Consider the following 25395-nt stretch of genomic DNA (forward strand, 5'->3'; position numbering starts at 1 on the left):
TTTTCGTTACAATTGAGCGAAGCAGACGCCATCGGCAGCTTGCTGACCTGTCCACGACGCTGCATTTGGTAACGTGATGCTCAGCTTCGGCATTTAATCCGATATTACGGACGCCTGTGATTACCAGAGCTCAGTTTTCCAGACACGCTCTTATTGAAAATCTGGTAATTGAAGTAGGTTTGTCTGACCTATTTTATGCCGTCTGACGAGGGGAGAGAGTAGAAAATAACAAGTACATATGCGTTATCCGACCTTAAGAGTTAGTTTTGGAATTTAAGGGCCATTGCCATTACTAGCTTGATTTTATCACTTATAAATGTATGTCTTTGTTCACTTAGATGTTGGGAAGATTATTGTTCAATAAATGTGTTCAATGCTACCCTTGTTTGTTTAGTAGTGATCAGTTCCTCGAACTCTATTTAGTTATTAATATTAATCAAATTTAGTAAAGGGGCAGTTTTAATTAACAGGTTCGGTCTCATAACAGAGTCAACCACCCGATCCAGTAGGGAAAGTGAACAAGTAAAAGCATTCTTGTTAAAACCGTCCGACATTTGACGGACCCGCCTAGGATCCTTCATCATAATTTATTGAAATAAACCCCTTCCATCATGTGTATTGGTATTTGGTTTTATAAACTGTTGCACCTAGTACATTTAAGGTGCTTGTTGTTGAGAGGCGTATGGTGCTGCTTAATATCTCATTGGCCATTTGTTTATCTGACTTAATAGTTAGTAGCACATATATGTGCAAGGTTAGGTTACTGTATTGTAGTGTGAGCAGATATAAGGAAAGAGTTTAGTGTGTGTCAAGGAAGGTTAGTTAGTCCTAGCACTGCCTTCTGGTTTATCATTTTGCCTGACACAAGAATGCCTAATTGGGCTGATGACCTGTTTTAATATGTAATGTTACAACTTTCTTTTGTACTGGGAGAACGTCTGTTCTAGTCCCACCATTATTTATACTCTGCTGGAGTGTTTCGGAAACGAATTCGAGTTTGATTTCTTTGTTTCCATTGGGTTATCTCGCGGTCACAACTTTCAAAAATTTCTCACAGAGATATAACGTTAGCATCGAATGCCTTTTAAGGTGGTCGGTGGTGCCGTTGCAGGTTCGGGTACTGAAGTAATAGCAACATGCAAATGCAGCCTCGGTTACTTTTACTTAAGTGGTTACACTTTCTTAAGAGAAACGAAAATCCTGAACGCAAATGCCAACTGCTAAAATTATGCGAGTATTTGTTTTCCATTCCTGCATGCAACGCCACTATGGAAAAAGTATTTTCGCTGATGTCGGCCAAGGGCACTGATGAAAGACATCGGCTGCTGCCTATGACTGTGGAATCAATAACTACTTCTGCCAACACAAATTTCATGTAATTGTGCTCTAAATGAAAAATAATTTGTATATTAAATAAATTTTTCACCTAACTTCTATTCCCTTATCTCAGAGCGTCCTGATGCGGTCTCAGCTACATATGCCAACACTATCGATAGATGTGGAATAATCAGGTCTACTGCCGAAAGTTTCTGTCGCTCTTGCACAATATTTCGGCCACGTAACTCATTGCCTTCTTCTGGTGCTACCTGAGACTGCCGTGTTGGAGGATCTTGTCAGTATTTATGCCCAGAGGGCGCTGGGTGCTCTCTTTGCCGTCCGCTCCCGCCGGGCAGCTTTCTGAGGCCCGTCCTGTGTCGGGCGTTCCGTCCGCAGTCCGCGCACGCCAGGTGGTGCTCCTGTGGTTTTGGCCCTTCCCTGATGCTCCCACGGACGTCCGCGCCCGGCTCGTCCACCATCTGTGATGGTGGCGCCCGACACAGGACAGGCCTCAGAGAGCTGCCACAGATGGCGCCCAAGTCGGCCGCGGACGTCCGAGGGAGCACTGGCGAAGAGACAACACATTACAAGCACCGCCAGGCGGGCGCGGATGGCAAAGAGAGCACCCAGCACCCTCTGGGCATAAATACTGCACAAGATCCTCCAACACGGCTCTCCCGACCGCCATGGACCCCCAGCCCCAGTGCTTCAGGTGCCAGGGCGAGGGCCACGTTGCGAAGTATTGCCGCAACGCGGTGCGGTGCGTCAAGTGCTCAGGGGAGCACGACAGTCGCGCCTGCGATCGCGGCAGCAACGTTTTGCCGACCTGTGTCCGGTGTGGCGGCCCGCACGTCGCCAGTTGGCGCGGTTGTGCAGCTTTTGCAAGCCGCAGCCGTGCCGGGGGCGGCGAGGCGGCCGCGGCCGCACCGACGCAGCGGCAGAAGCGAAGACGGCGTCGGAAACGGCGTAGGGCGCAGAACAGCCCGGCGCAGCAGAGGGACGGCGCAGCAGCAGCTCCACCTGCCAGGGGCAGGGAAGACCGCTCGGAACCGGGCGGCCAGGACGCGGCCCGCGCTCCCGAGAAGATACGTGACCTCGAACTCAGCACCGCCGTGAAGGAGGCCACTGCAGCCCTCAAAGCCGTCATTGTGGCAGAGAGGGCTGCCTTCGCAGCCGCCGTGGCTGCAGAGAAAGAAGAGGCCTTGAAGCAACTGCGAGCAGTCTTCGCCCGATGCCCCAGCGCAGTAGTACCTGCGAACACTCCTGCGACCTCGCAGAAGGACGTCCACGCGCCTGAGCCGGCGGCTGCCCCAGCAGCACCGCAGGTGAAAGGTGCTAAGAAGAAAACCGCCGCCCCAGCTGAACCGGTGGCAGCGCCGACCGCTACGGGAGCGGGCCCCGCAAGGGATCGAGAAGCCAAAAGGGCAGCCTTTATCGCACAAGCGCGAGCGAACGGTAAAACTTCCTCGGACGCTGAACTGACGCAGCTCTTCGAGCAATCGGAGCTTGTGGAAGCTACATTGCGGAAGGGCTGCGGCGTGCAGTAGAGGAGAACGCTGAACGGTAGCCGATCTCTGCCGTTCTGCACCAGCCTGATGAAGCTGCACCAAGTCACAGACGACAAGGTGCAGCAGAGAGCCTAACAGCAACGCACGAGTTGCCGCGCCGAACTCTTATGTTACAGGGAGGAAGCCACTGCGGCCGACCCAGGAGACTACAAGCGAGCCCAGCCGCAGCACCCGGACTGACCCAGCTAACGGACGCGCAGCACATAGGTAACGAGGCACGATACCTCACGCTAACCTGACCTCACCTTGCATGCTCTGTCGCAGCTAGCATGCCGCTACTGCCCTTACTACCCGTCCTACTGTTGCAGAGGTTTTTTTCCCTTGGCGCTGGCCTTGGCACTTTTCTTCCTCTGCCCTTACAACCACTACCCTTCGATCGCTTTCGACCACTTCTATCTCCTGATGAACCATTTTAATGAGTAGTCTTACCCAGACACATGGACAACATCGCAGCCTGCATCGTGTGATGCCTGATTCAAAACTAACATGCTTACGGAGGTGACAGTAGAACTTTTGGTTTGGTCACCACGTTGGTGCGGGCATCGAGGGGCCCCATCCTTATTCCAACACAGCAGTCTCAGGTAGGACCTGAAGAAGGCAACGAGTTATGTGGCTGAAATATTGTGCCAGAGCGACCAAAAATATGGTGTTGGCCCACTCTTAGCCTTCATGACAGCTTGACGATCATGTGCTGGAAGGTTTCTTGGGGAATGGCACCCCATTCTTCACAGAGTGCTGCACTGAGGAGAGGTATCGATGTCGGTCGGTGAGGCTGGCGCGAAGTCGGCGTTGCAAAACATCCCAGAGGATTCATCCGCATGAGGATTCAAGTCAGGACTCTGTGCAGGCCAGTCCATTACAGGTATGTTATTGTCGTGTATTCACTCCGCCACATGCCATGAATTATGAACAGGTGCTCGATCGTGTTGAAAGATGCAATCACCATCCCTGAATTTCTCTTCAACAGTGGGAAGCAAGAAGGTGCTTAAAACATCACTTTAGGCTTGTGCTGTGATAGTGCCACGCAAAACAACAAGGGGTGCAAGCCCCCTTCGTGAAAAACACGACCACACCATAACACCACCGTCTCCGAATTTTACTGTTGGCAATACACAGTCTGGCAGATGACGTTCACTGGGTATTCGCCATACCCACACCCTGCCATCGGATCACCACATTATGTACCGTGATTCGTCACTCCATATAGCTTTTTCCTACTGTTCAATCGTCCAATGTTAACGCTCCTTACACCAAGCGAGGCGTCATTTGGTTTTTGCCAGGGTGATGTGTGGCTTATGAGCAGCCACTCGACCATGGAATCCAAGTTTTCTCACCTCCCACCTTGCTGTGATAGTACTTGCAGTGGATTCTGATGTATTTTAGAATTCCTGTGTGATGGTCTGGATAGATGTCTGCCTATTACACATTACGACTCTCTTCAACTGTCGGCGGTCTCTGTCAGTCAATAGACGAGGTCAGCCTGTATTCTTTTGTGCTGTCCCTTCACTATTCCACTTCACTATCACATCGGAAACAGTGGACTACGGATGTTTACGAGTGTGGAAATCTTGCGTTCAGACATATCACCCAAGTGACACACAAGAACCTGACCATGTTTGAAGTCCGTGAGTTCTGCATACTGCCCCATTCCTCTCTCTCACGATGCCTAATGACTAGTGATGTCGCTGATATGAAGTAACCGGCAATAGGAGGCAGTGCAATACACCAATATGAAAAACATATGTTTTTGAGGGTGTCCAGATACTTTTGATCACATAGTGTATGTGTAGCCTGCAATGTATATATGAAGATGGTCAAATGTTTGTTTGATATATTTGTGAATCCTTTTCATTTGTTATGGCTAAGAAGTGTGTATCCTAGAAACAAAAAATATGAGTCGCTTCGTTTCAAAATGTCCTTTATCCAATCGGCATAAATTTTGGTAAATAGTGAAACACATATTTAACAATTTCTGTTGTATGCATAAACTTGAAATTTTTGGGCATGTTTCTTAGTTATCTATTTTTGTTATTAAAAATCATAAAAATAACTTATTTCAATTTTGTTATAAGGTAAATACTGTTGGACAATGGGCAGATATAGAAAAAAAACTTTGGATGAGAGACAGTTTGAAAAATAAAATAGGGGAAAAATTATAAACTGTGTTTGTTTAGTAAATGCATATAATTTAATTTTTGTGGAAACAGTGTCTGTAGGTATTTTTAAAACTGCTGAAATAATTTCTGGTTAAGTTAGGGAAACAGATAGAAACGTACATTTACCAGTAAATTATTAAAAAATAACATTACATTAAACCTACACACATTACAGAAAACATAATTTTAAAAGTGCCTTATGATAGTCATTTGCTTATTTAAATCTGGATTGTCTTATTAACAACTGTGAAGTAATATAAGCCATTTTCATTGCCAATGTGTCCACAGGAATTTTCATCATCAGATTGTTCTTCAGGTCTAGTCTGTACTGGATTGAATATAATATTTTTGTAGAAGGCCAGGTCTTCATTTTAAGTCAGTTTTTCTCAAAGTGAAGACTCAGAAGCTTGTTGACATCTTTCACTTTCAGCTCTTTTACTGTTACTTCAGGTAGTACTAACGGAAGTCTAAAGTTTTGAACTTTAAACCCAGGTTTGAGTACTTTTTTGCCTTTCTGAGATTGGTATTATACCAAGGTTCACCTGCAACAAGTACTTCACAGTTTGGTACATTGCCTAGTGTTATAATAAATCATTTAGTAGTTGAAAATTGGAAGTGCCAGTTTCCATGCTTCTTTTGGTAATTTTCGCATACCTTCTCCCAGTCAAAAATATTACAGCTCAGCCATACTGAAAATGGGCAACGGCCTTGATGCAGTGGATACACCAGTTACCCTCAGATCACCGAAGTTAAGCGCCGTTTGGTGTGGCCAGCAATTGGATAGGTAACCTCCGGGCCGCCATGCGCTGTTGCCGTTTTCTGGGGTGCACTCTGCCTCGTGATGCCAATTGGGGAGCTACTCGACCGAATAATAGCGGCTCCGGTCACAGAAAACCATCCTATTCCCTCCTATCCTCATCCTCATCTGAGGATGAAACGGCGGTCGGAAGGTCCCGATGGGCCACTTCTGGCCTGAAGACAGAGTGCTATTTGAGTGCATACTGAAAACAGTTCCACATTCCTTAAAGATTTCAATGTATTTCTCAGGCTTAATAATAGTGTCATAATTTTGAATTTCATTCTCATTTCTGCCTAATAAACCATCAGGCGGCATATACGAATGACCTGGTACAGGGGGTATTAAAACAATGTCTTTAATATTTGGCGGCACTCCATTTACCAAAAAGTATTGAAGCATAATCATCACTGAACTGTTCCAGTTTTGTCCTTCACAACCATCCCCAAAAAGCCATCTAGTGTCACTCCTTCCAAGCAAGTACTTTTTAGCCTATGAAAAACTGCTGATTCAATTTCATTGGAAACTTTTTCGTAGTCCGATTCTGTCCAATGATACATAAAGACACGGTCTTTTGTCTTATCTTTAGATGTACCTTGGCACATAGTAAAGTTAAATAAATGAACTGTCGACTATAGTAAGCTGCCTGGTCAGGATTTTGGGTGAAACCAAATTCTTTTTATAGTGAAAGAATAGGGTGATTTCATTTTTATTTTCAGTTTTCAGTAAACTAAAGAACGCTTCTGCCTTCTTTTTTTTTTGAGATTGAAATCAATTTCAATTGATTTGCCCCGCTGTCTAATATCAACTGAAACTGCATGCATTTGCAGCACGTATCCACAGCAGGAGAGACAAAGCTTAAGTTATAATCTTTGAAAAATATTTCGTAAAAATATGAATATGGAACTTGGAGATTACTTTCTACTCGTGAATTGTAAGCCTTGTGAAGCTTACTTATTGAAAGATGTCTCGAAAAATATTGTCTTATAATTGTGATGTTTCTGCAACTGTGTTTTTCAAGTGGGCAGAGGCTCTCTATGAATGACTTTACAGAATGCCTTTTAGACTCAAACAGCTTAGACTTATGGTCTCGTCCTCTATTCTCTACAGCTAGATTTCTGGAGGGGAACTGTCTCTTACAAACTCTTTGAACTCTTTTCTCACTATCACCAAGTGTGCCACAAAAGGATTTCTTACATACCTGAACCAAAGAAATGTTGCCAGATTTGGTATGTGGGATTAGATTGCGATTCTAATTTTGAGTGATTTGTTTCCATTCATCTTCATTAGTTCTACTCTGTTTAAGTGTTTCGCTCACAGTATATTTAAGTATTAGTTATGCTGATCAATTTTATTCTCAGAAGAATAAAAGCCTACGAGCGTCTTGCATTGTAAGTTGATTACACTTAAAAACTTGATCAGAATGAAGGCACTTTGGTAGTCTTGGCAAAGTCTTTGACGTGTTGAGCGTCCACTTGTCTATTGTCTTTTTCCATTTATCTGGAACCTTAATACATTTCCTTTCTTTATTCTTCGGGCATGGAGTTATCTTTGGTCCCTCCATAACCTGTTGTTAAGTAGTTTCAGGTTGTAGTTTCTCCATTGGTTAACCACAAATTTTATCAACTTTTAGGCCCATAACACACTTTTAAAACAAGAAGCTCACTTTAAACGCAGAAGAACACTTAAAAACAGTCTAATTTCAATTATTGGTAAGAATTTTGACAATAGAAACTAGCAAAAACGCCATGGTGAACACACGAAACAAGCACGAACTTCCCAATAAACAAAAAGATAAGCTATCGTCAACAGTAAACAAAACTTTGCTTCAGCTGACCTACAGTTCTACCACAACACGTTTCACTGGAAAAATACCCTACATAGTGATTTTAAATTATCCTATTCCTTAAAATGTTTGGTAGTTGCACTGTGTGTAAGAGTCACTTTTGAAACAAATAATATACTGCTTAGAAAAATGCAAAGAATAAAGATCGTTTTGTTACAAAAATTAATGGTATAAGACTAGGTTATGTTGGAGTGGATAAGGGACAGTCTGAAACTAAATAGGTATATTTCAGGATTTTATTATTAAATTGTAATCGTTTACAGGACGTTTTGAACGAAAGCTGTAGTTTAATATGAAATAAAAAAAATTGATGAATGCTATGGTAACAAAAATTCAATTTCCACAAAAATTGTATAAAGGACCTTTTGAAAATGAGCGACTCATATATTATTAACAGTAAAGGATATCTTTGGAAGACTGTGCAAAATCCACAGATCCAGAGTATGTAGGTTAATGCTGTACTGAACAAATTTGTAGCTGATCTTGGCAATGCAGCAGCGACTTTCACACAGGTTTCTAACAAGGCGTCGATACATGATCACAATCCTATTCATTCTCAAGAAGACAAAGTTGTAAACCAACAAGAAAGTAACAAATATAAATAAGTAGCAGTCTATATTTAGCTGTACAGGGTTGATGAAAAAGTTTTAATATATTATCCGTCATAACAAAGTATATTTGCTACATGGAACATCACTATGTGCTGAATGAAATATTATTAAAATATTAACAGTCATAACAAAGTATATTTGCTATATGTAACATCACTATGTACTCAATGCAGGTTCAGAGTTTAGTTTTGTCAACTCCAAGCATAGGTAACCCTACAAATAGAGCTTCTTTGTAACAGGCTGAATCATCCGCCATGTTTTCCCCATCTCTGAGGATTCAGTGGTGTTTACCTCGTGGGTGGTTAACTTATTCATGCAACTTTTTATAGTATTTCTGGTAAAATATTTGATATAGCATGTATAAAGTGAACCAAACGCGAATTAACGTTTATAGAGATATTTAGAATGCCCTTTTCATACAACAGAAAAATTGAAATGTAATACTACATGGCTATAGAAATGTAAAAAAAATTGAAATGTAATACTACACGGCTATAGAGATGCAGGCTCTTACCTTGCATGATAGTTTGTAAATATTAAATGTAATGAGATAAGAACTCAGTACCAATGTCTTCAAGTATGGGTGTTATGCAGTAACAAATTGTGGCTATTGATTAGTTTTGCCTGTAAATATCCATATGTAAAAGAGGTGTTCATTTTTTATTAGAAAGGAGGTACTTTAAGAAACGCCGTATTTTTATTGTACATAGTGGAGGAAAGTATAGTTTAATCTAAGAGTGAAACGAATTTTTATTAATAGTTTTATCTATCATTTAACCAGTATTCATATTATGTACTTTATGATAGTTTAGTTGCTTGTTGAGTTGAGGTAAAAACTTTATTCTTTGAAGGTAAAGTTACTTGTGCAGACCCCCTCACACCGACCAGTCTGCTATAAAAATATCTGAATTAACATTCGTTCTACCATACCTGTATAAAACATGGGGCTAAATAGTACTCAGCTTATGTATGTATGTTTATAACAAGACGTATAACTATGTCAAAAATATTCCTACCCACTTTTTCAATTGCAAAAACACCTCAGGAATCGAAAAGTTTTGAGATGAACTGCTTCATTACATGTGATTCTTCAATTTCTCCAGGCGTATTTCATGACGAAATAAATCTCGGGTGAACAGCCTGGTGTGAGTGTTTCATAACCATTTTCGACTGGGAAGAAACGCAATTGCATACAACTTGTTTCATGTTTATAACTACTTTTATTAATGTATATAATACACAACTGAGCGCCAGGTGGTTCCCAATTGTCCCTCCGGCAGTCTATGGCCCATCTTTTTCTTCATTCAGGGTCACTAGGAAAAACAAACATGGGAAAACCATTCTTGCACTAGTTACATCAGTTCACAGCTGAGTAACCACCCGTACTTGCGACGAATTCTTGAATACATTTAATTAGACATCTCCACTCGCATCGTGACTCGTATGCAGGCAAATATGGATATCGTATGCTTTGGGCAAAACATGGTGGACCGTTCAGCTCAGGTTATAGGAGTCTTGGCCACAAGCGTGATGTCACACGCAGCACCTCTGGTGCTGTGCTGGGCGCCTTTTGCAGACGCTCCTATAGACCAGGTGCTCTCTGATATTTCTCCGCAGGAGTCAATTATCTGCCATTCGATGCCCGTCTTGTGTAGTGCGTCGCTTATCGACATCTTTTACAGCCGCCATCAAAAACGACGTTCGCGAATATATATACCGAAGGCACACAGAATCGTTCATCTCTCGAGATGCCGTCTGCGCCCACCATGGTGAGTACTCATTATATGTTCCTACGACAGCAAACGCTAGATCGAGTATAAAATGTGGTCTCGAAAAAACGCTATTGCGTACTTTCCTTTTTTCACTGCAGATAAAACAAAAGGCATACGCGGGAAACGTCGTTTGGTTACGATTCTTAGGACAACATCCACGTCAGACAATAAGTTGTAGTCATCAGTCCAGAGACTGGTATGATGCAGTTCTCCATGCTACTCTATCCTGTGTATGCCTCTTCATCCCCGAGTACCTACTGCAAACTACATCCTTTTCAACCAATTTACTGTATTCATCTCTTCGTCTCCCCTTATAATTTTACCCCCCATGCTTTCCTCCAACACTAAATTGGTGACCCCTTGATGCCTCAGAAGTTGTCCTATCAACCGATCCCTTCTTTTAATCAAGTTGTGCCACAAATTTCATTTGCCCCAATTCTATTCAACATCTCCTCATAAGTTACGAAATCTACGCATCTAATATTTGGCTTTCTTCTGTATCACCACGTTCTGAAAACTTCTATTCTCTTCTTGTCTGAACTGTTTATCATCAGCATTTTTCTTCCACGTAATGCTACACTCTGGACAAACACGTTCAGAGAAGACGTCCTGACACTCAAACGCATATTTCATTTGCACAAATTTCTCTTTCCTTACTATAGCCAGTTTCCATTTATATCGTCTCTGCTTCGCCCATCGTTAGTTATTTTACGGCGAAAATAACAAATCTCATCCGCTACTTTCAGTGTCTCATTTCCTAATCTAATTTCTTCAGCATTGACTCATGTAATTCGACTACATTCCATTTTCCTTGTTTTGCTTATGTTGATGTTCATCCATGACACTGTTGATTCAGTTCAGCTGCTTTTAAGTCCTTTTCTATCTTTGGCAGAATTACAGTAACGTCACCAAACCCCAAAATTTTCAGTACTTTTCACTGAAGGTTAATATCCTTTCCAAATGTCTCCCTGCTTTTATTCGCAACTTGCTCAGTGTACAGAATAAATAACATTGAGATGGCTACAACCCTGTTTCGCTGCCTTCTCAACTACTGCGCCACTTCCATACTCTTCAACTCCCACACCTGCAATGTCGTTTCTGTAAAATTTGTTAATAATCTTTTGCTCTCTGTATTTTAGCACTGCTGCCTTCAGAATTTCAAACAGTGTACTCGAGTCAACGTTAACTAAAGCATTATGTAAGTCTTCAAGATCACAGGCAGTTACATTTTCGTTCCATTGGTTGCTTTCGTATAGAGCTGCCAACTGCCCCATACTGCAAGGGATATGCCGTGATTGACAGTTAAAAAATCATCTCCTATCGGCCTTGTATGAGACATTGAAATCACATTTTTAACATTTTTCCGCTAATTTATCTTATTTGCTTAACTCATGTGTAGAAATTACATCAATGTTAAGCCTGTAAGACACTGATTAACGTACTGAAATATGAATTTTTCTTCTTTCACTTTTGTCAGAGTCATGGCACATCATATTATTTGACATTAGGCAATGACTTTAGGTTTGATTTTGCCTTGTTTAAACTCTAACTTAAATACACTCATGCTCATAAATTAAGGATAATGCTGATACATGGTGAAACAACGATCTGGTGGGCGGTTTGCGGGTTTAAATCACCTCGGGGTATGAGCATGTGGCACATTTGACCTGCAGTCGTCGCACGGTGGCGCTGGCAGCAGTCCACATACGCAGAGGTGTGTTGGTGCTTGTCAGAGTACAGTGCAGCGAGTAAGTGTGCAGACGTTTTCAGGCGTTCTAATGGTGGCTGTGTCCTGAAATTGGCTCAAAGAACACATACTAATGACGTTATGAGGGGTACAATACTAGGGCGACTGGATGCTGGTCAAACACAGCAGGTCGTAGCACGGGCCCTCCGTGTGCCACAAAGTGTGATCTCAAGATTATGGCAACGGTTCCAGCAGGCAGGAAACGTGTCCAAGCGCTACAGTACGAGACGTCCACAGTGTACAACACCACAAGAACACCGATATCTCACCATTGGTGCCCGCAGACGGCCACTGAGTACTGCAGGTAGCCATGCTCGGGACCTTACTGCAGGCACTGGAACAGTTGTCTCTAGACACACAGTCTACAGACGACTGAACAGACATGGTTTATTCGCCCAGAGACCTGCAATGTGCATTCCACTGACCCCTGGTCACAGGAGAGCCTGTAAAGCCTGGTGTCAAGAACAGAGTACATGGTCATTGGAACAGTGGTCCCAGGTTGTGTTCATGGACGAGTCCAGGTATAGTCTCAACAGTGATTCGCACCGGTTCTTCATCTGGTGTGAACAAGGAACTAGATACCAACCCCTTCATGTCCTTGAAAGGGACATGTATGGATGTCATAGTTTGATAGTGTAGGGTGGGATTGGTGCACGTAAACCCCTGCATGTCTTTGACAGAGGAACTGTAACAGGTCAGGTGTATCGAGACGTCATTTTGCGTCAGTACGTCCGCCTTTTCAGAGGTGCAGTGGGTCCCATTTTCCTCCTGATGGATGATAACGCACGGCCCCACCGAGCTGCTATCGTGGAGGAGTGCCTTCAAACAAAAGATATCAGGCGAATGGAGTGACCTGCCTGTTCCCCAGACCTAAACCCCATCGAGCACGTCTGGGATGCTCTCGGTCGACATATCGCTGCACGTCTTCAAACCCCTACGATACTTCAGGAGCTCCGACAGGCACTGATGCTAGAATGGGAGGTTATACCCCAGCAGCTGCTCGACCACCTGATCCAGAGTATACCAACCCATTGTGCCGCCTGTGTACGTGTGAATGGTGATCGTAACCCACATTGATGTCTGAGTACGTGCGCAGGAAACAGTGGCGCTTTGAAGCACATGTGTTTCGGGATGACTTTCTCAACTTATCACCAATACTGTGGACTTACAGATCAGTATCGTGTGTGTTCCCTATGTGCCTATGCTATTAGCGCCAGTTTTGTGTAGTGCTACTCTGTGTGGCACCACATTCTACAATTATCCTTAATTTATGAGCATGGGTGTAATACAATCTATGTAGGAGTACGACTAAACAACACTTTCAAGTTTAAAAGGTGGCGTTATTCCAGCGAGGCAGTATTACTGCAGCTCTGAGCCAATGACAGCTACGCATAGACAGGAGATCTCACTCGTCAAAAGTCGACTAGTTGATCTCGTATGAATACGATTTACTTTGAATTAGCATTGAGTAATTCTCTTCCTAAGCTAGTTGGACTACTATTTGTGTATTCAGAAAGATGGTAAAATAAGTACAGTATTTCACACTTAACTGATTAGCACCAATTTTCTCTTTACTACATTGTGCATGCCCTTCCTTCAACAAAATGGATAAAAAAATTGGAGTTATCATTGACACATCTTGTTGGGGTATTCTAGAAATTAGCAACCTTTCTTTTCTAGGAAAAGGTTGTGACGCCGATCGAAGAGCAAAGGATGTTTTGAGGAATATGTGATATTCAACTCCCGCATTTCTCGCATGAGATCCTGAAAACCGTGGACCAAGGCAGTCAGATAAATTCAATATTTTTTGACTGCCGAAAGTCATTTGTCTCAGTACCACACCTAAGCGTATAAACGAACGCATCACCATATGAGGGCATCGTGGGAAGCCTGTGACCAGATTGAGGTTTTATTGGTAGGGAGGACGCAGCATGTTGTCTGGGATGGAGAGTCGTCGTCACATGTAGAAGTAATTTCCGATGTGGCTCTTTTGTATTAATAAATGCATCAATATTAATAGTAACCTCTGACTTTTCCTGACTCGTAAGACTATACACTCCTGGAAATGGAAAAAAGAACACATTGACACCGGTGTGTCAGACCCACCATACTTGCTCCGGACACTGCGAGAGGGCTGTACAAGCAATGATAACACGCAGGGTACAGCGGACACACCAGGAACCGCGGTGTTGGCCGTCGAATGGCGCTAGCTGCGCAGCATTTGTGCACCGCCGCCGTCAGTGTCAGCCAGTTTGCCGTGGCATACGGAGCTCCATCGCAGTCTTTAACACTGGTAGCATGCCGCGACAGCATGGACGTGAACCGTATGTACAGTTGACGGACTTTGAGCGAGGGCGTATAGTGGGCATGCGGGAGGCAGGGTGGACGTGCCGCCGAACGTGGGGCGTGAGGTCTCCACAGTACATCGATGTTGTCGCCAGTGGTCGGCGGAAGGTGCACGTGCCCGTCGACCTGGGACCGGACCGCAGCGACGCACGGATGCACGCCAAGACCGTAGGATCCTACGCAGTGCCGTAGGGGACCGCACCGCCACTTCCCAGCAAATTAGGGACACTGTTGCTCCTGGGGTATCGGCGAGGACCATTCGCAACCGTCTCCATGAAGCTGGGCTACGGTCCCGCACACCGTTACGCCGTCTTCCGCTCACGCCCCAACTCGTGCAGCCCGCCTCCAGTGGTGTCGCGACAGGCGTGAATGGAGGGACGAATGGAGACGTGTCGTCTTCAGCGATGAGAGTCGCTTCTGCCTTGGTGCCAATGATGGTCATATGCGTGTTTGGCGCCGTGCAGGTGAGCGCCACAATCAGGACTGCATACGACCGAGGCACACAGGGCCAACACCCGGCATCATGGTGTGGGGAGCGATCTCCTACACTGGCCGTACACCTCTGGTGATCGTCGAGGGGACACTGAATAGTGCACGGTACATCCAAACCGTCATCGAACCCATCGTTCTACCATTCCTAGACCGGCAAGGGAACTTGCTGTTCCAACAGGACAATGCACGTCCGCATGTATCCCGTGCCACCCAACGTGCTCTAGAAGGTGTAAGTCAACTACCCTGGCCAGCAAGATCTTCGGATCTGTCCCCCATTCAGCATGTTTGGGACTGGATGAAGCGTCGTGTCACGCGGTCTGCACGTCCAGCACGAACGCTGGTCCAACTGAGGCGCCAGGTGAAAATGGCATGGCAAGCCGTTCCACAGGGACTACATCCAGTATCTCTACGCTCGTCTCCATGGGAGAATACGAGTAGCAGCCTGCATTGCTGCGAAAGGTGGATATACACTGTACTAGTGCCGACATTGTGCATGCTCTGTTGCCTGTGTCTATGTGCCTGTGGTTCTGTCAGTGTGATCATGTGATGTATCTGACCCCAGGAATGTGTCAATAAAGTTTCCACTTCCTGGGACAATGAATTCACGGTGTTCTTATTTCAATTTCCAGTAGTGTATGTAATGCAGTAGAGTCTGAAAAAACCGGATCACATACTTCAGTTGATTGGTGGAATACTCGTGAAATGCAGTCAGTTAGCAAAGGATATTCCTTACAAAATGCTTATGCGTCCCATCCAAGAATATCACCTTATCTACGTTCAATGCGACCTTACTTGTAAGGCCTGTACTGCCGTATTGTAGCACTTGCTGATCGATATCGGAGCCTACGTCGTGGTGCATCAGTAACCTCCCCGTCATCCACGTACTGCTTCCTACGTAGTACATCCATCATTGGGCCGAACAGATGGAAGAAGGTGGTGCGAGAACCGGGCAGTAGGGTGAATGAGCGAGAACAGTTCAATGAAGCGTTGTGAGCTCCTCTTGGATGCGCAGACTTGTGTCAGGCCTTACGTTGCCATGGAGAGGGAGAAGTTCGTTTGCATTTTTGTTGCGATGACCACGCTGAAGTCAGTTCTTCAGTTTCCCGAGATCCGCACAATACATTTCAGAGTTCATCGTTGCAGCATGAGGGAGCACATCAAACAGAATAATCCCACTGAAATATTTTCAGTGGTGTGTCATTGAGTTCATTTACCCTCAGCTGTTTTGTTATGATAAGTGACTTAACCAAACATGTAAAGTATTTCTTATCTTCTGAGACTGTAGCAGTGGGATTGGTGGCAGGTGATAACTGGTCTCTGCCGTGCTACAGATGTCCTTGCTGGACCAGTAAGCTGACAAAACGACGATGAATCGCTTCGTAATTTAATAAATTAGCTGAAAATGTTTAATAACTCAAACTACGGCTTTGTTACACCGACCAGCTGCTAGAACTCATTTAAATGCTTTAGATGGGTATTTAGTGACGACTCACTGGGTTAACTAGTAAAGATACACGGTGCATTTGGACAACAATGGACGCCAACGCAGTAATTTACTTAAATGGCGTGACGCCTATTTACTCAGTTTTTGCGTTGCAAAACAATACGTGCTAGGCCCTCATAGTAAATGGTCTAACAGTATCACCAACTGCGACTTTGTCCCAAGCACAAAGATTGTGCAGTTGCCACTTTCTATTCACACCGTCCACTCTCGCTGTCATTCACCAGGTCTTCTCCCCGTCAGTCAAAGTAGATAGCTGTTACCTTCTCCACGCACTGTCTCTTCTATTGTTCCACACACTTGCATTGCTTTGATGAAACTCAGCACAATTGTTGTTCTTCTGATGTCTTGAGCTCTTCCGCTCTAGATGATCTACTACACCGATTCTCTTGATAAATCTTCTACTTTGGTAAATATCAGTTCAGTCTTCCTCCCATCTCCTCGTCAACCCTTCTTATCCATTGAAAACTTCAAAACCTCGATGTTTCGTTGTAAAATTCAATTACTCATTGTAACAAACACGCCATCACCCATCCCTGGCAACACCTGCTCTCCAGCTGTCATTAAACTTCCAAAAACTGCTTCCCATTTTCTCAATACTTGGACTCTTCTGTCCCTTTCACAAAATACAACTCGTTTCTCCTCCAACTATCTGCCATTTCCTCTCTGTTCACCTCTCCACTTCCTGCTGCTTCCATCAACAGTCTCTTCTCCCTCGATAAAATTACAACTATAATTACTACCTTTGAACTATGGTACTTTACGTTTGAATTTACGTGTAGCACAACAAACATACATTTACATGCAACATTGGATTCGTTTACATTTATATTTCATTTTTAAGATTCATGTCGACGAAGCGCTTATTAGATTAAGTCATCAGAAAATCATAAACAATCAATAAGAAATACTATACTAATTTAAAATGGGGAAAATTCATCGTAACATCCCACCAGAAACGAATCAGTCATGTTGATTATGTGTTTTGGGATGTTTAACGAGAACAATTTTTAGATTAAACCACCAAGCCACACCTCATCGAAGATTTTCTTGATTTAGAGAAAGACTGCTTCCTTGCTGTGTGTCCTATCTCCCACTCTGCATATGTGTTCCACCAGACGCAGGGAGACGTGAATATTACTGTCGTCGTGATAATATCAGCTGAGCGTGCGGCTTCGAACTTTTTCTTCGCAGGAGATGTGGTGTGGCGCCACTCCACGGATTACCGTTTTGTCTCCAGTTCGAAGTAATGTACCCGTGTTTCATCGCCTGTGACGATCTTCCACTAAAAATTGTCACAACCAGCCTTGCAATGTGCAAGCCACTCTACACAGATGGTCCTTCGTTGTTCTTTACGATCCTCCATTAGGCAGCGACGAACCCAGTAGGCACACAACTTTGAGTACCCCGTCTATTGGAAGAGTGTGTCAGCACTACCAACATAGACGTCCAGCTGAGCAGCAAGGTTTCTGATTATGATCTGCCGATCACCTCGAATCAGTGTGTCCGCACATTTCAACATTTGACCAGCACCCCATGTAGTGTAAGAGTATGTCAGCACTACCAACACAGACATATAGCTGAGCAGCGAGGTGTCTGATTGTGATCCATCGATCACCTCAAATGAGAGTGTCCGCACGCTTCAACATTTCACGAGTCACGGCTGTGTGCATACAGCTGCCACGAGGGAGATGAGAAGGTTTGCGCGGCCTAGTCGCCGTGATGACAGACGCCTCGCTGTTCTTTTGTTCACTGCCAGATCTCTGTAGACCTACCAGTGTCTATGAATACCTGCGATGCTCTCGTTTTCGGCCAAAAGAAACTCTACTTGGAACGAACCTCAGTTAAAGACGCCATTTTGAAAGCTACGTATAGCGCCGCCACCAGTCGGATCATGATGAAACTGTAGGAAGAGAAGCAGAATTAATCCTCAGTCTCCCATAATAAATTTCATATTTTTTCAACCGAAACTGGCCGAGAAAAAATGTGTTTCTTTCTTATTGAACTCCCTTCATATAAATAAACCTGATGAAAATGAAATTCTTCCGCTGTCCACTACATAACTTACAGACCATACGCAGACGGATTACATCGGAACAGAAAGTTGTAACTGAAATGATGCTACGAGGAGCAAACATCATCACTTCCTTTTAACCCCTCATGCTATGGATATACATAAAGTACACTTTGGGAACTGGACTGTACACTACACAGATACTTACCTTTTATCGTAAATGTGTTAGTAGAGATAGCGGACACTGAAACTTCCTGGCAGATTAAAACTGTGTGCCGGACCGAGACTCGAACTCGGAACCTTTGCCTTTCGCGGGCAAGTGCTCTACCATCTGAGCCACGCAAGCCCACCCAGGCCCCGTCCGCGCATCTCGTCTCCTACCTTCCAAACTTCGCAGAAGCTCTCCCGCGAACCTTGCAGAACTAGCACTCCTGGAAGAAAGGATATTGCGGAGATACTGGCAGAAGTAAAGCTGCGCGGATGGGGCATGAGTCGTGCTTGGATAGCTCAGACGGTAGAGCAGTTGCCCGTGAAAGTCAAAGGCCACGAGTTCGAGTCTCGTTCCGGCACACAGATTTAATCTCCCAGGAAATTTCATATCAGCGCACACTCCGCTGCAGAGTGAAAAAATCTCATTCTGGATAGTAGTCACTGTTAAACTTTTACCGTCATCGAACCAAGCGGATTCAAATTCTCTGTTTCTTTGATTTCTCTTTATCAGACATTTTTCTAGAGCAAAATACTTCGCCTTTTTTCGAGTGGCAGGGATTGATGACCGCTAGTTTACTTATTTCATAATCCAACTTCTTCATTTCTTCTTGAATACACTTTAATTTTTTTGTCTGTTTCTAAACTTTTCATTTTGGGTGCATGTATTAGTTCTTGAGTACCAAAATGTAATGCTGAAGTCCCTTGAAAATATGTCCCTGTAAGTTCCGTAGCCACTCTCATGTCAGGGTATTTTTCTTCGAACGTTCGGAACATTTTTGTAATTTTCAAGTTCCTCTGACATATAAAATCTTGAAGAATTATGATCTACAATCTGCATTCGTACACTCATTATGTATATTCCTGTACGGGGGAGACATTTTAACTCAAGGTTACTTGCTCGATATTGGCCGCTTAAAACGAAATTGCAGTGCATACGTGTCCGAGGAAGCAGGCACTGCGGCAACTACAGCTGTTGTGAAATTCGTTAAATGTAGAATTTTTGCCGGCCTAGGACTCGAGTCCAGATTTCCCTATAGAGGAATATGCACAATTAATTTTGTAGTCACAATTAATTTTGTAGTCACGACGACTCATTTTCGGTCTGCTCGTGAAGTGTGCTCGGACAGCTTAAGTTGTTAAGGCGACTTCTCGGAATAAGCGGGAAGTCCGGGTTAGAAACCCAGCTGAAACAAATTTTTAATGTTGTGATTCCATTATACAGCTGAAGGTTGTCCATATTCACAACTGCGAATACATTTCATCAATCACTGCAGTTTGGTTGGCCACACAGTTCTTAAGAGAAACTGTCCGCTTCACCTATTTTGGAGAGCATATGTGTGGCCACGCATTTTCGTGTCCGCTCTTACGCCGAATTTACAAGTGCAAGATAGCTTACGTGAGCGGTCCTGTAAGGTACTGATGAAGGTATTTGTACTAAGTAGTTTAACTGGCAATTGTTTGTAATTTTCTTTATTTCATTTACGCTGGTTAGGAAACAGATTTGCGATCTGTCTTTTGGGTTTATTTTGCCTAATTTCAAGTGTTAGGTTGAACTTGATGTAACATGGTTTGTTCATTCCCTACTACAGCATCACCATTGTGTTCTTTGTTCGTAGTAATAGGTTGTCATGAGCTTGGTAGCACATCCTCCCACACTGTGGGTTTAATTTATTGATCTTTTAGCTTGATATTCATTGAGTTCGACGTTACAACCTTTGTCCATTAGATCACCACGTCTTCCCAGTTGAACTCAACTGAATACGAAGAAGTTGAGTGTTCGTGCCATCAGTAACTATCTCCTGCTCGTTCACGATTCGTTTTTCCACATTTGGAGCGAGTTGTGTTTTTAGACACGTTGAAGAATTACCTGCACTCATTGATACCCAGACGGTGTGAACCGCGTCGCGTGCTCTTGGCTCATTTGCTAAAATTAAAAGCTGCTGTGCATTTTTTAGAACGCAAAATTGTGCGCCAAATGAATACCTTATCAGAGTGGAGAATTTTTCTTCGGCCTCCATTTTTCCCATTTTAACAGGGCTTCCTCTAGATCCGCTGAACCTCCTTGCTCTCTCTGTGCTTGTCCTCTTGTATGTTTTACGGAAATTGCTTATTCTAGTAAACGTTGTCCGCTTTCCCACTGCACGCATGCGTGTGTTGCTCCCGCTCTCGAACGTGAGGCTTGTCCTGCTTACAATAGAGTCAGTGCTTCGCAAGGGTCCCATTCTGATAAGCTTTAAGGGACCATCCATCTATTGTATTATTGTGGAGCGACAAATTATACATCTCATTTGCATGTCTTGAATTCTATATCTATTTTCAAACTCCATATTCCTTTAGAATAAATAATCATTCATAATCAGAGAACCTTATTGCTGTTTAAAAGGTTCCTAATGTAACCCAATTTCGACTCCTACCCGTCCCTATGAGTTTACACACAAAGTGAAATCGTAAATGGGGTGCCTGAAAATGAAATGGTGTGTGTTGTATGCGTGTGCGTGTGTTTGTGTGTGTGTGTGTGTGTGTGTAGAGGTAGACATATATTGTATGTATTATTTTCTGTGTCTTGTAATATGTTATACAAGGTGTTTTTATATATGTTCCATTTCCATGCAATAATGCACAAATAGTTACTCTGTGTCAGTCAGTTGTTTTCTTATCTAAGCATGCTGTAGTGCTGTACATAAGTGAATGATATATTAAAGTGTTCTCCTTTATATACTACAAAATAGTTACTTATCTTTAAAACAAGAACTTATCAACAGGTTATGGGCCCAGAACGAATTTCTCTGCAGACCAGATAAACGCAAGTACAAAACTGGATATTAACTATTCGTCTGTTATTTTTAAAGGAGCGCACTGTCTGTGACGCATTGCGTATCAGTAAATAGTCAGAAGTGGCGTCAATCGGCAAATTGGTGTCATTAAAATTAAAGTCGCGAAAACTTTCTTAATTGTTAAAGTACAGTCGGAAATGTCAGTTACGTGTATTAACTTCACAGGCAGTAGAGTTTTTACTTGTTACCAATGGATTCTATCAAGTCACAATTGAAAGTTCTATCAGAGTATCATCACTGAAATGTTAACTAAGTTTCTTGGCGATTTAAACTCAACATTAATGTCAAAGAAATTGTATTCAGTAGCAACCGGATAGGAATTAAATCGACCAGAGGAGAAACTGATCAACATGTAAAAGCTTGGTTTGAGAACGATCTTGAGGCACAAATTTTTATAGGTTTAAATGCCATTAGCAACATAGCCAGGAAAATAGCAAACTGCAAGTCTAGTAGTCAAACGCTTAAAAAATTAGAAACGCTATATGGCAAGAAATCGGATTTGACAATTGAAGGTTTGCAGAGAAAAATCTTCAGTTACAAATACGATAAGAGTAACTCTGCTATTCAAAAATGTATGCATATTCAAGAATATGCGGAAGGTTTAACAGCGGAAGGCGAAGCCGTGAAAGAGAGCTGGATTATGTCGCGAATTCTTGGGATGTTACCGCCGAAACTTCACCACTTCCGTACTGCATGGGGTAATGTAATGGCAGCTGACAACAGTCTTCACACATTGTTTGAACGTTGGCGTCTGGAGGAAGATAGGTTAAATGAGACAGACCCTTTAAGCACGTCCCACACTTAGGCTTTAATCTTAAAAAAAGTAAACAATTTGTCAAAGCAGGTCAGCAGGAAATGTCTACAGTTCAATGCTTCAAATGCGGCAAAAACAGGCATGTAAAGAAACACTGCAGAAATAAACCATGTGCGAAATATTTAGTATACTGTAGATAGAATTATTCATGTAACAATTGCAAACAAAAGCGTCATTTTGCCAGGGAGTTTCCAAGTCCAATGTTAGACAGAAACAAGACAAGCGATAAACTTGACAGTAAACAATCAAAAGGTTACAAACATAAAGCCTTGGTCACTGTTGGATTATCTATTGCCAATATAAATAAAATAAATTTGTAATCGGGTCGAGAGAACATTTGGTACCAAGACTGTGGTGCCACGCAACATATGACATTTAGAAGGGACTGCTTAATAAAGTATGTAAAATTAAATCACTGCACGAAAGTGTTAATTGATGATGCAACCGAATTAGAAGGAATTGGAGTGGGAGATGTCGAATTAGAGGCTTTCGATAGAGAACAGTGGTATGATGTAGTTCTGGAAAATGGAATGTTGTATATGTACCGAACATAAACGTTAATTTACTTTCTGTTACTCAAGTCTTAGACAAAGGCTATGTTCAGACTGCAAATGCAGATCTCTCAGTTTTCAAAACCGTTGATAATCTGGAAACTGCAGCAGCAGGTCGACGTGAACGACAGTTCTACAACATGTTGTTTCGTACAAAAGAATTTAACAAATGTATGGTAGCAATCTCTATTAAAATGTGACATGATAAGTTAGCACATCAAAATGTCGCATATGTCAGGGACGTACTAAAAAAATGGTATCGATTATATTGATGACTGGAATGTATGTGTTGGTTGTATCTATGGCAAGCAACATTACAAATCTCATCCGACAACTACGAAAGTTGCTCAAAATACTTTGGATGTAATTCATGTTGACTTGAGTGAAACGTATCTCATGTCGTTAGGAGGAGCAAGGTATTTCTTGTTGTTTAAAGATGATTTTTCTCACTTCCGAACAGTTTATTTTCTCAGGACGAAAGATGAAGCTGTTTCCAGATTAGAAACTTTCAAGAATATGGTAGAAAAACTGTTTGGGAAGAAAGTAAAATGTTTAAAGACAGACAACGTGACCGAAATCAAGAATACACTCACTAAAAGGCTTGTAGATGAACTTGGTGTTTTTCACAATGAGACGAACACGTACACACCTCATCAAAATAGCAGAATTGAAAGAGAACTGCGCACAGTTGTCGAGTCAGCACGATAGGCAATACACGCACGAATCCTGAATGAGAATCTTTGGGCTGAAGCAATAAATTATACCGTCTTTACGCTAAATCAAACTGGGAGAAGTTCAGTAAAAGGAAAAAGTTCCGCTGAATTGTGGTTTGGACAAAAAATAGATTTTGATAAGTTGAGAAGTGTTGGATGTGACTGCTATGTTATGACTGAAGATAACAAACGAAGAAAGACTGAAAATAAATCAAAGAAAGGAACCTTTGTCGTGTATGATTTGGATTCACCCTGCTACAGAATCTTTCTACCTGATGAAAAGGAGGTAGTTACCTCTGATAATGTCATATTTGACGAAAGAATAGAAGATAGAGAAGGAGTTAGTGTAATTAAATCTTTCACAGGAGAAAATAAATAATTAAAATATTCTGAAGAAACATGGATACCTGATGATTGTTTGTCTGATGTCTCTGAAGATTGTAGTACGTCATCTGATAACATAAAACAAAATGAAGTCTCACCACCGAAATTTCGTGACCGACGAAACCTTAGGCACCCTGTCAGATTTACAGACTACGAAATGGATCACATGCAACACAATAATAATGTAAATTTGGGCATGATTGGCGAAGTTGAAGACATTTGTGTTTCAAATGCCTTGAAAGATCAGAACTGGTATAAAGCAATGTCTGAAGAATACAAATCGCTAACAAAATTAAAAACTTGGAATCTCGCAGAACTTCCAAAGATTGCAAAACCTTTAACCTGTTGCTGGGTATTGTGTAAAAACCAAGATGGGCGTTATAAAGCCAGACTAGTTGCTAGAGGTTTTGAGCAAGAAGGATAGGATTATTCAGAAACTTATAGTCCTGTAGCATGATATGAATCAATTAGACTATTGCTTAGTATTGCGGCTACAAATAAAATGAAAATAGCAACATTTGATGTGAAGACAGCATTTCTATTTATTCATCATTTTGATCTGCAGCACCTTGTGTTGGCCGTGTTTACAATTAAAATTGTTGGGTTTGAGGTCCGCCAGTTGTGCAAAACACCATTTTTTCTCAGTTGCCAAACATGTTTCGGCACCACTGTGCCATCATATTGGGTTTTCTTTTTTATTTATTCTTTACATTTGGTGTGCATGACTTTTCTAGATCACTTGTGTGTTAATTACTACAGGTAGCTTGTCATGTTTTCTTGTGGCAAGCACTTTCATTCTCTACATCATGGTGAGGTGTTGTGGTGCACACTTAACTATAACAAGTAGTTTCCACAAATAACGTGGAACAAACCACAATCACACTGTGTTTTGGTGAAGTGAAATGTGTTTCACTACGTTATTTGTGGAAAATATATGTTATAGTTAAGTGTGCACCACAACACCTTACCATGATGTGGAGAATGAAAGTGCTTGCCACAAGAAAACATGACAAGCTACCTGTAGTAGTTAACACACAAGTGATCTAGAAAAGTCATGCACACCAAATGTAAAGAATAAATAAAAAAGAAAACCCACTGATGATGGCACAGTGGTGCCGAAACATGTTTGGCAACTGAGAAAAAATGGTGTTTTGCATAACCTCACATCCAGCATTTCTATACTGTGATCTGCAAGAGGAAATCTACATGAATCAACGTGATGGATTCAGTGGTGGTACAAATAGAGTTTGTAAACTAAAGAAGAGTTTATATGGCCTAAAACTTGCTCCAAAGAACTGGAACGAGAATTTCTCAAATTATCTGATGACATTAGGATTTGAAAATACAGACGATGATCCTTGTATCTATTACAATGAAAATGGAAGCATCATTAGAGCATTATTTGTTGGTGATGGACTAGTTATTGGGATGATGAGAGACAACATTATTGAAGCTTTGAACAAACTTAATCAGATGTTTGAAATAACATTTGACAGGAAAATGCGAAATCAAATGACGTATCTTGGAATGGAAATTAAAATAAGTTCACAAGGAATCTTTGTACATCAATCTACGTATACAAAGAAAATCTCAAGACAATTTAAGTTCGATGATCTCAGTTCAGTTGAAACACCTGTGGGGCTTGGAATGATGACAGATGAAGTAAATCTTGTCAATGATGAACCACTGGAAAGTACTGAACCTTACAGAGAAGCTATAGGCT

General features: G+C 42.4%; 1 protein-coding gene across 1 annotated transcript in view; it reads left to right on the forward strand.

Annotated features, from left to right (window-relative positions):
• The first annotated feature begins 10038 nt into the window (after nucleotides 1–10038).
• The window catches only part of LOC126293636 (protein spalten-like), a 34938-nt gene continuing 19581 nt past the window's right edge, over nucleotides 10039–25395 (forward strand). The window contains exon 1 of the mRNA XM_049986910.1: nucleotides 10039–10063. Coding sequence (XP_049842867.1) covers nucleotides 10043–10063 — 21 coding nt within the window. The 5' untranslated portion in view covers nucleotides 10039–10042. The remainder of the gene's footprint in view (nucleotides 10064–25395) is intronic.

Source organism: Schistocerca gregaria, chromosome 10, assembly GCF_023897955.1.
Source record: "Schistocerca gregaria isolate iqSchGreg1 chromosome 10, iqSchGreg1.2, whole genome shotgun sequence".
Lineage (NCBI taxonomy): Eukaryota > Metazoa > Arthropoda > Insecta > Orthoptera > Acrididae > Schistocerca > Schistocerca gregaria.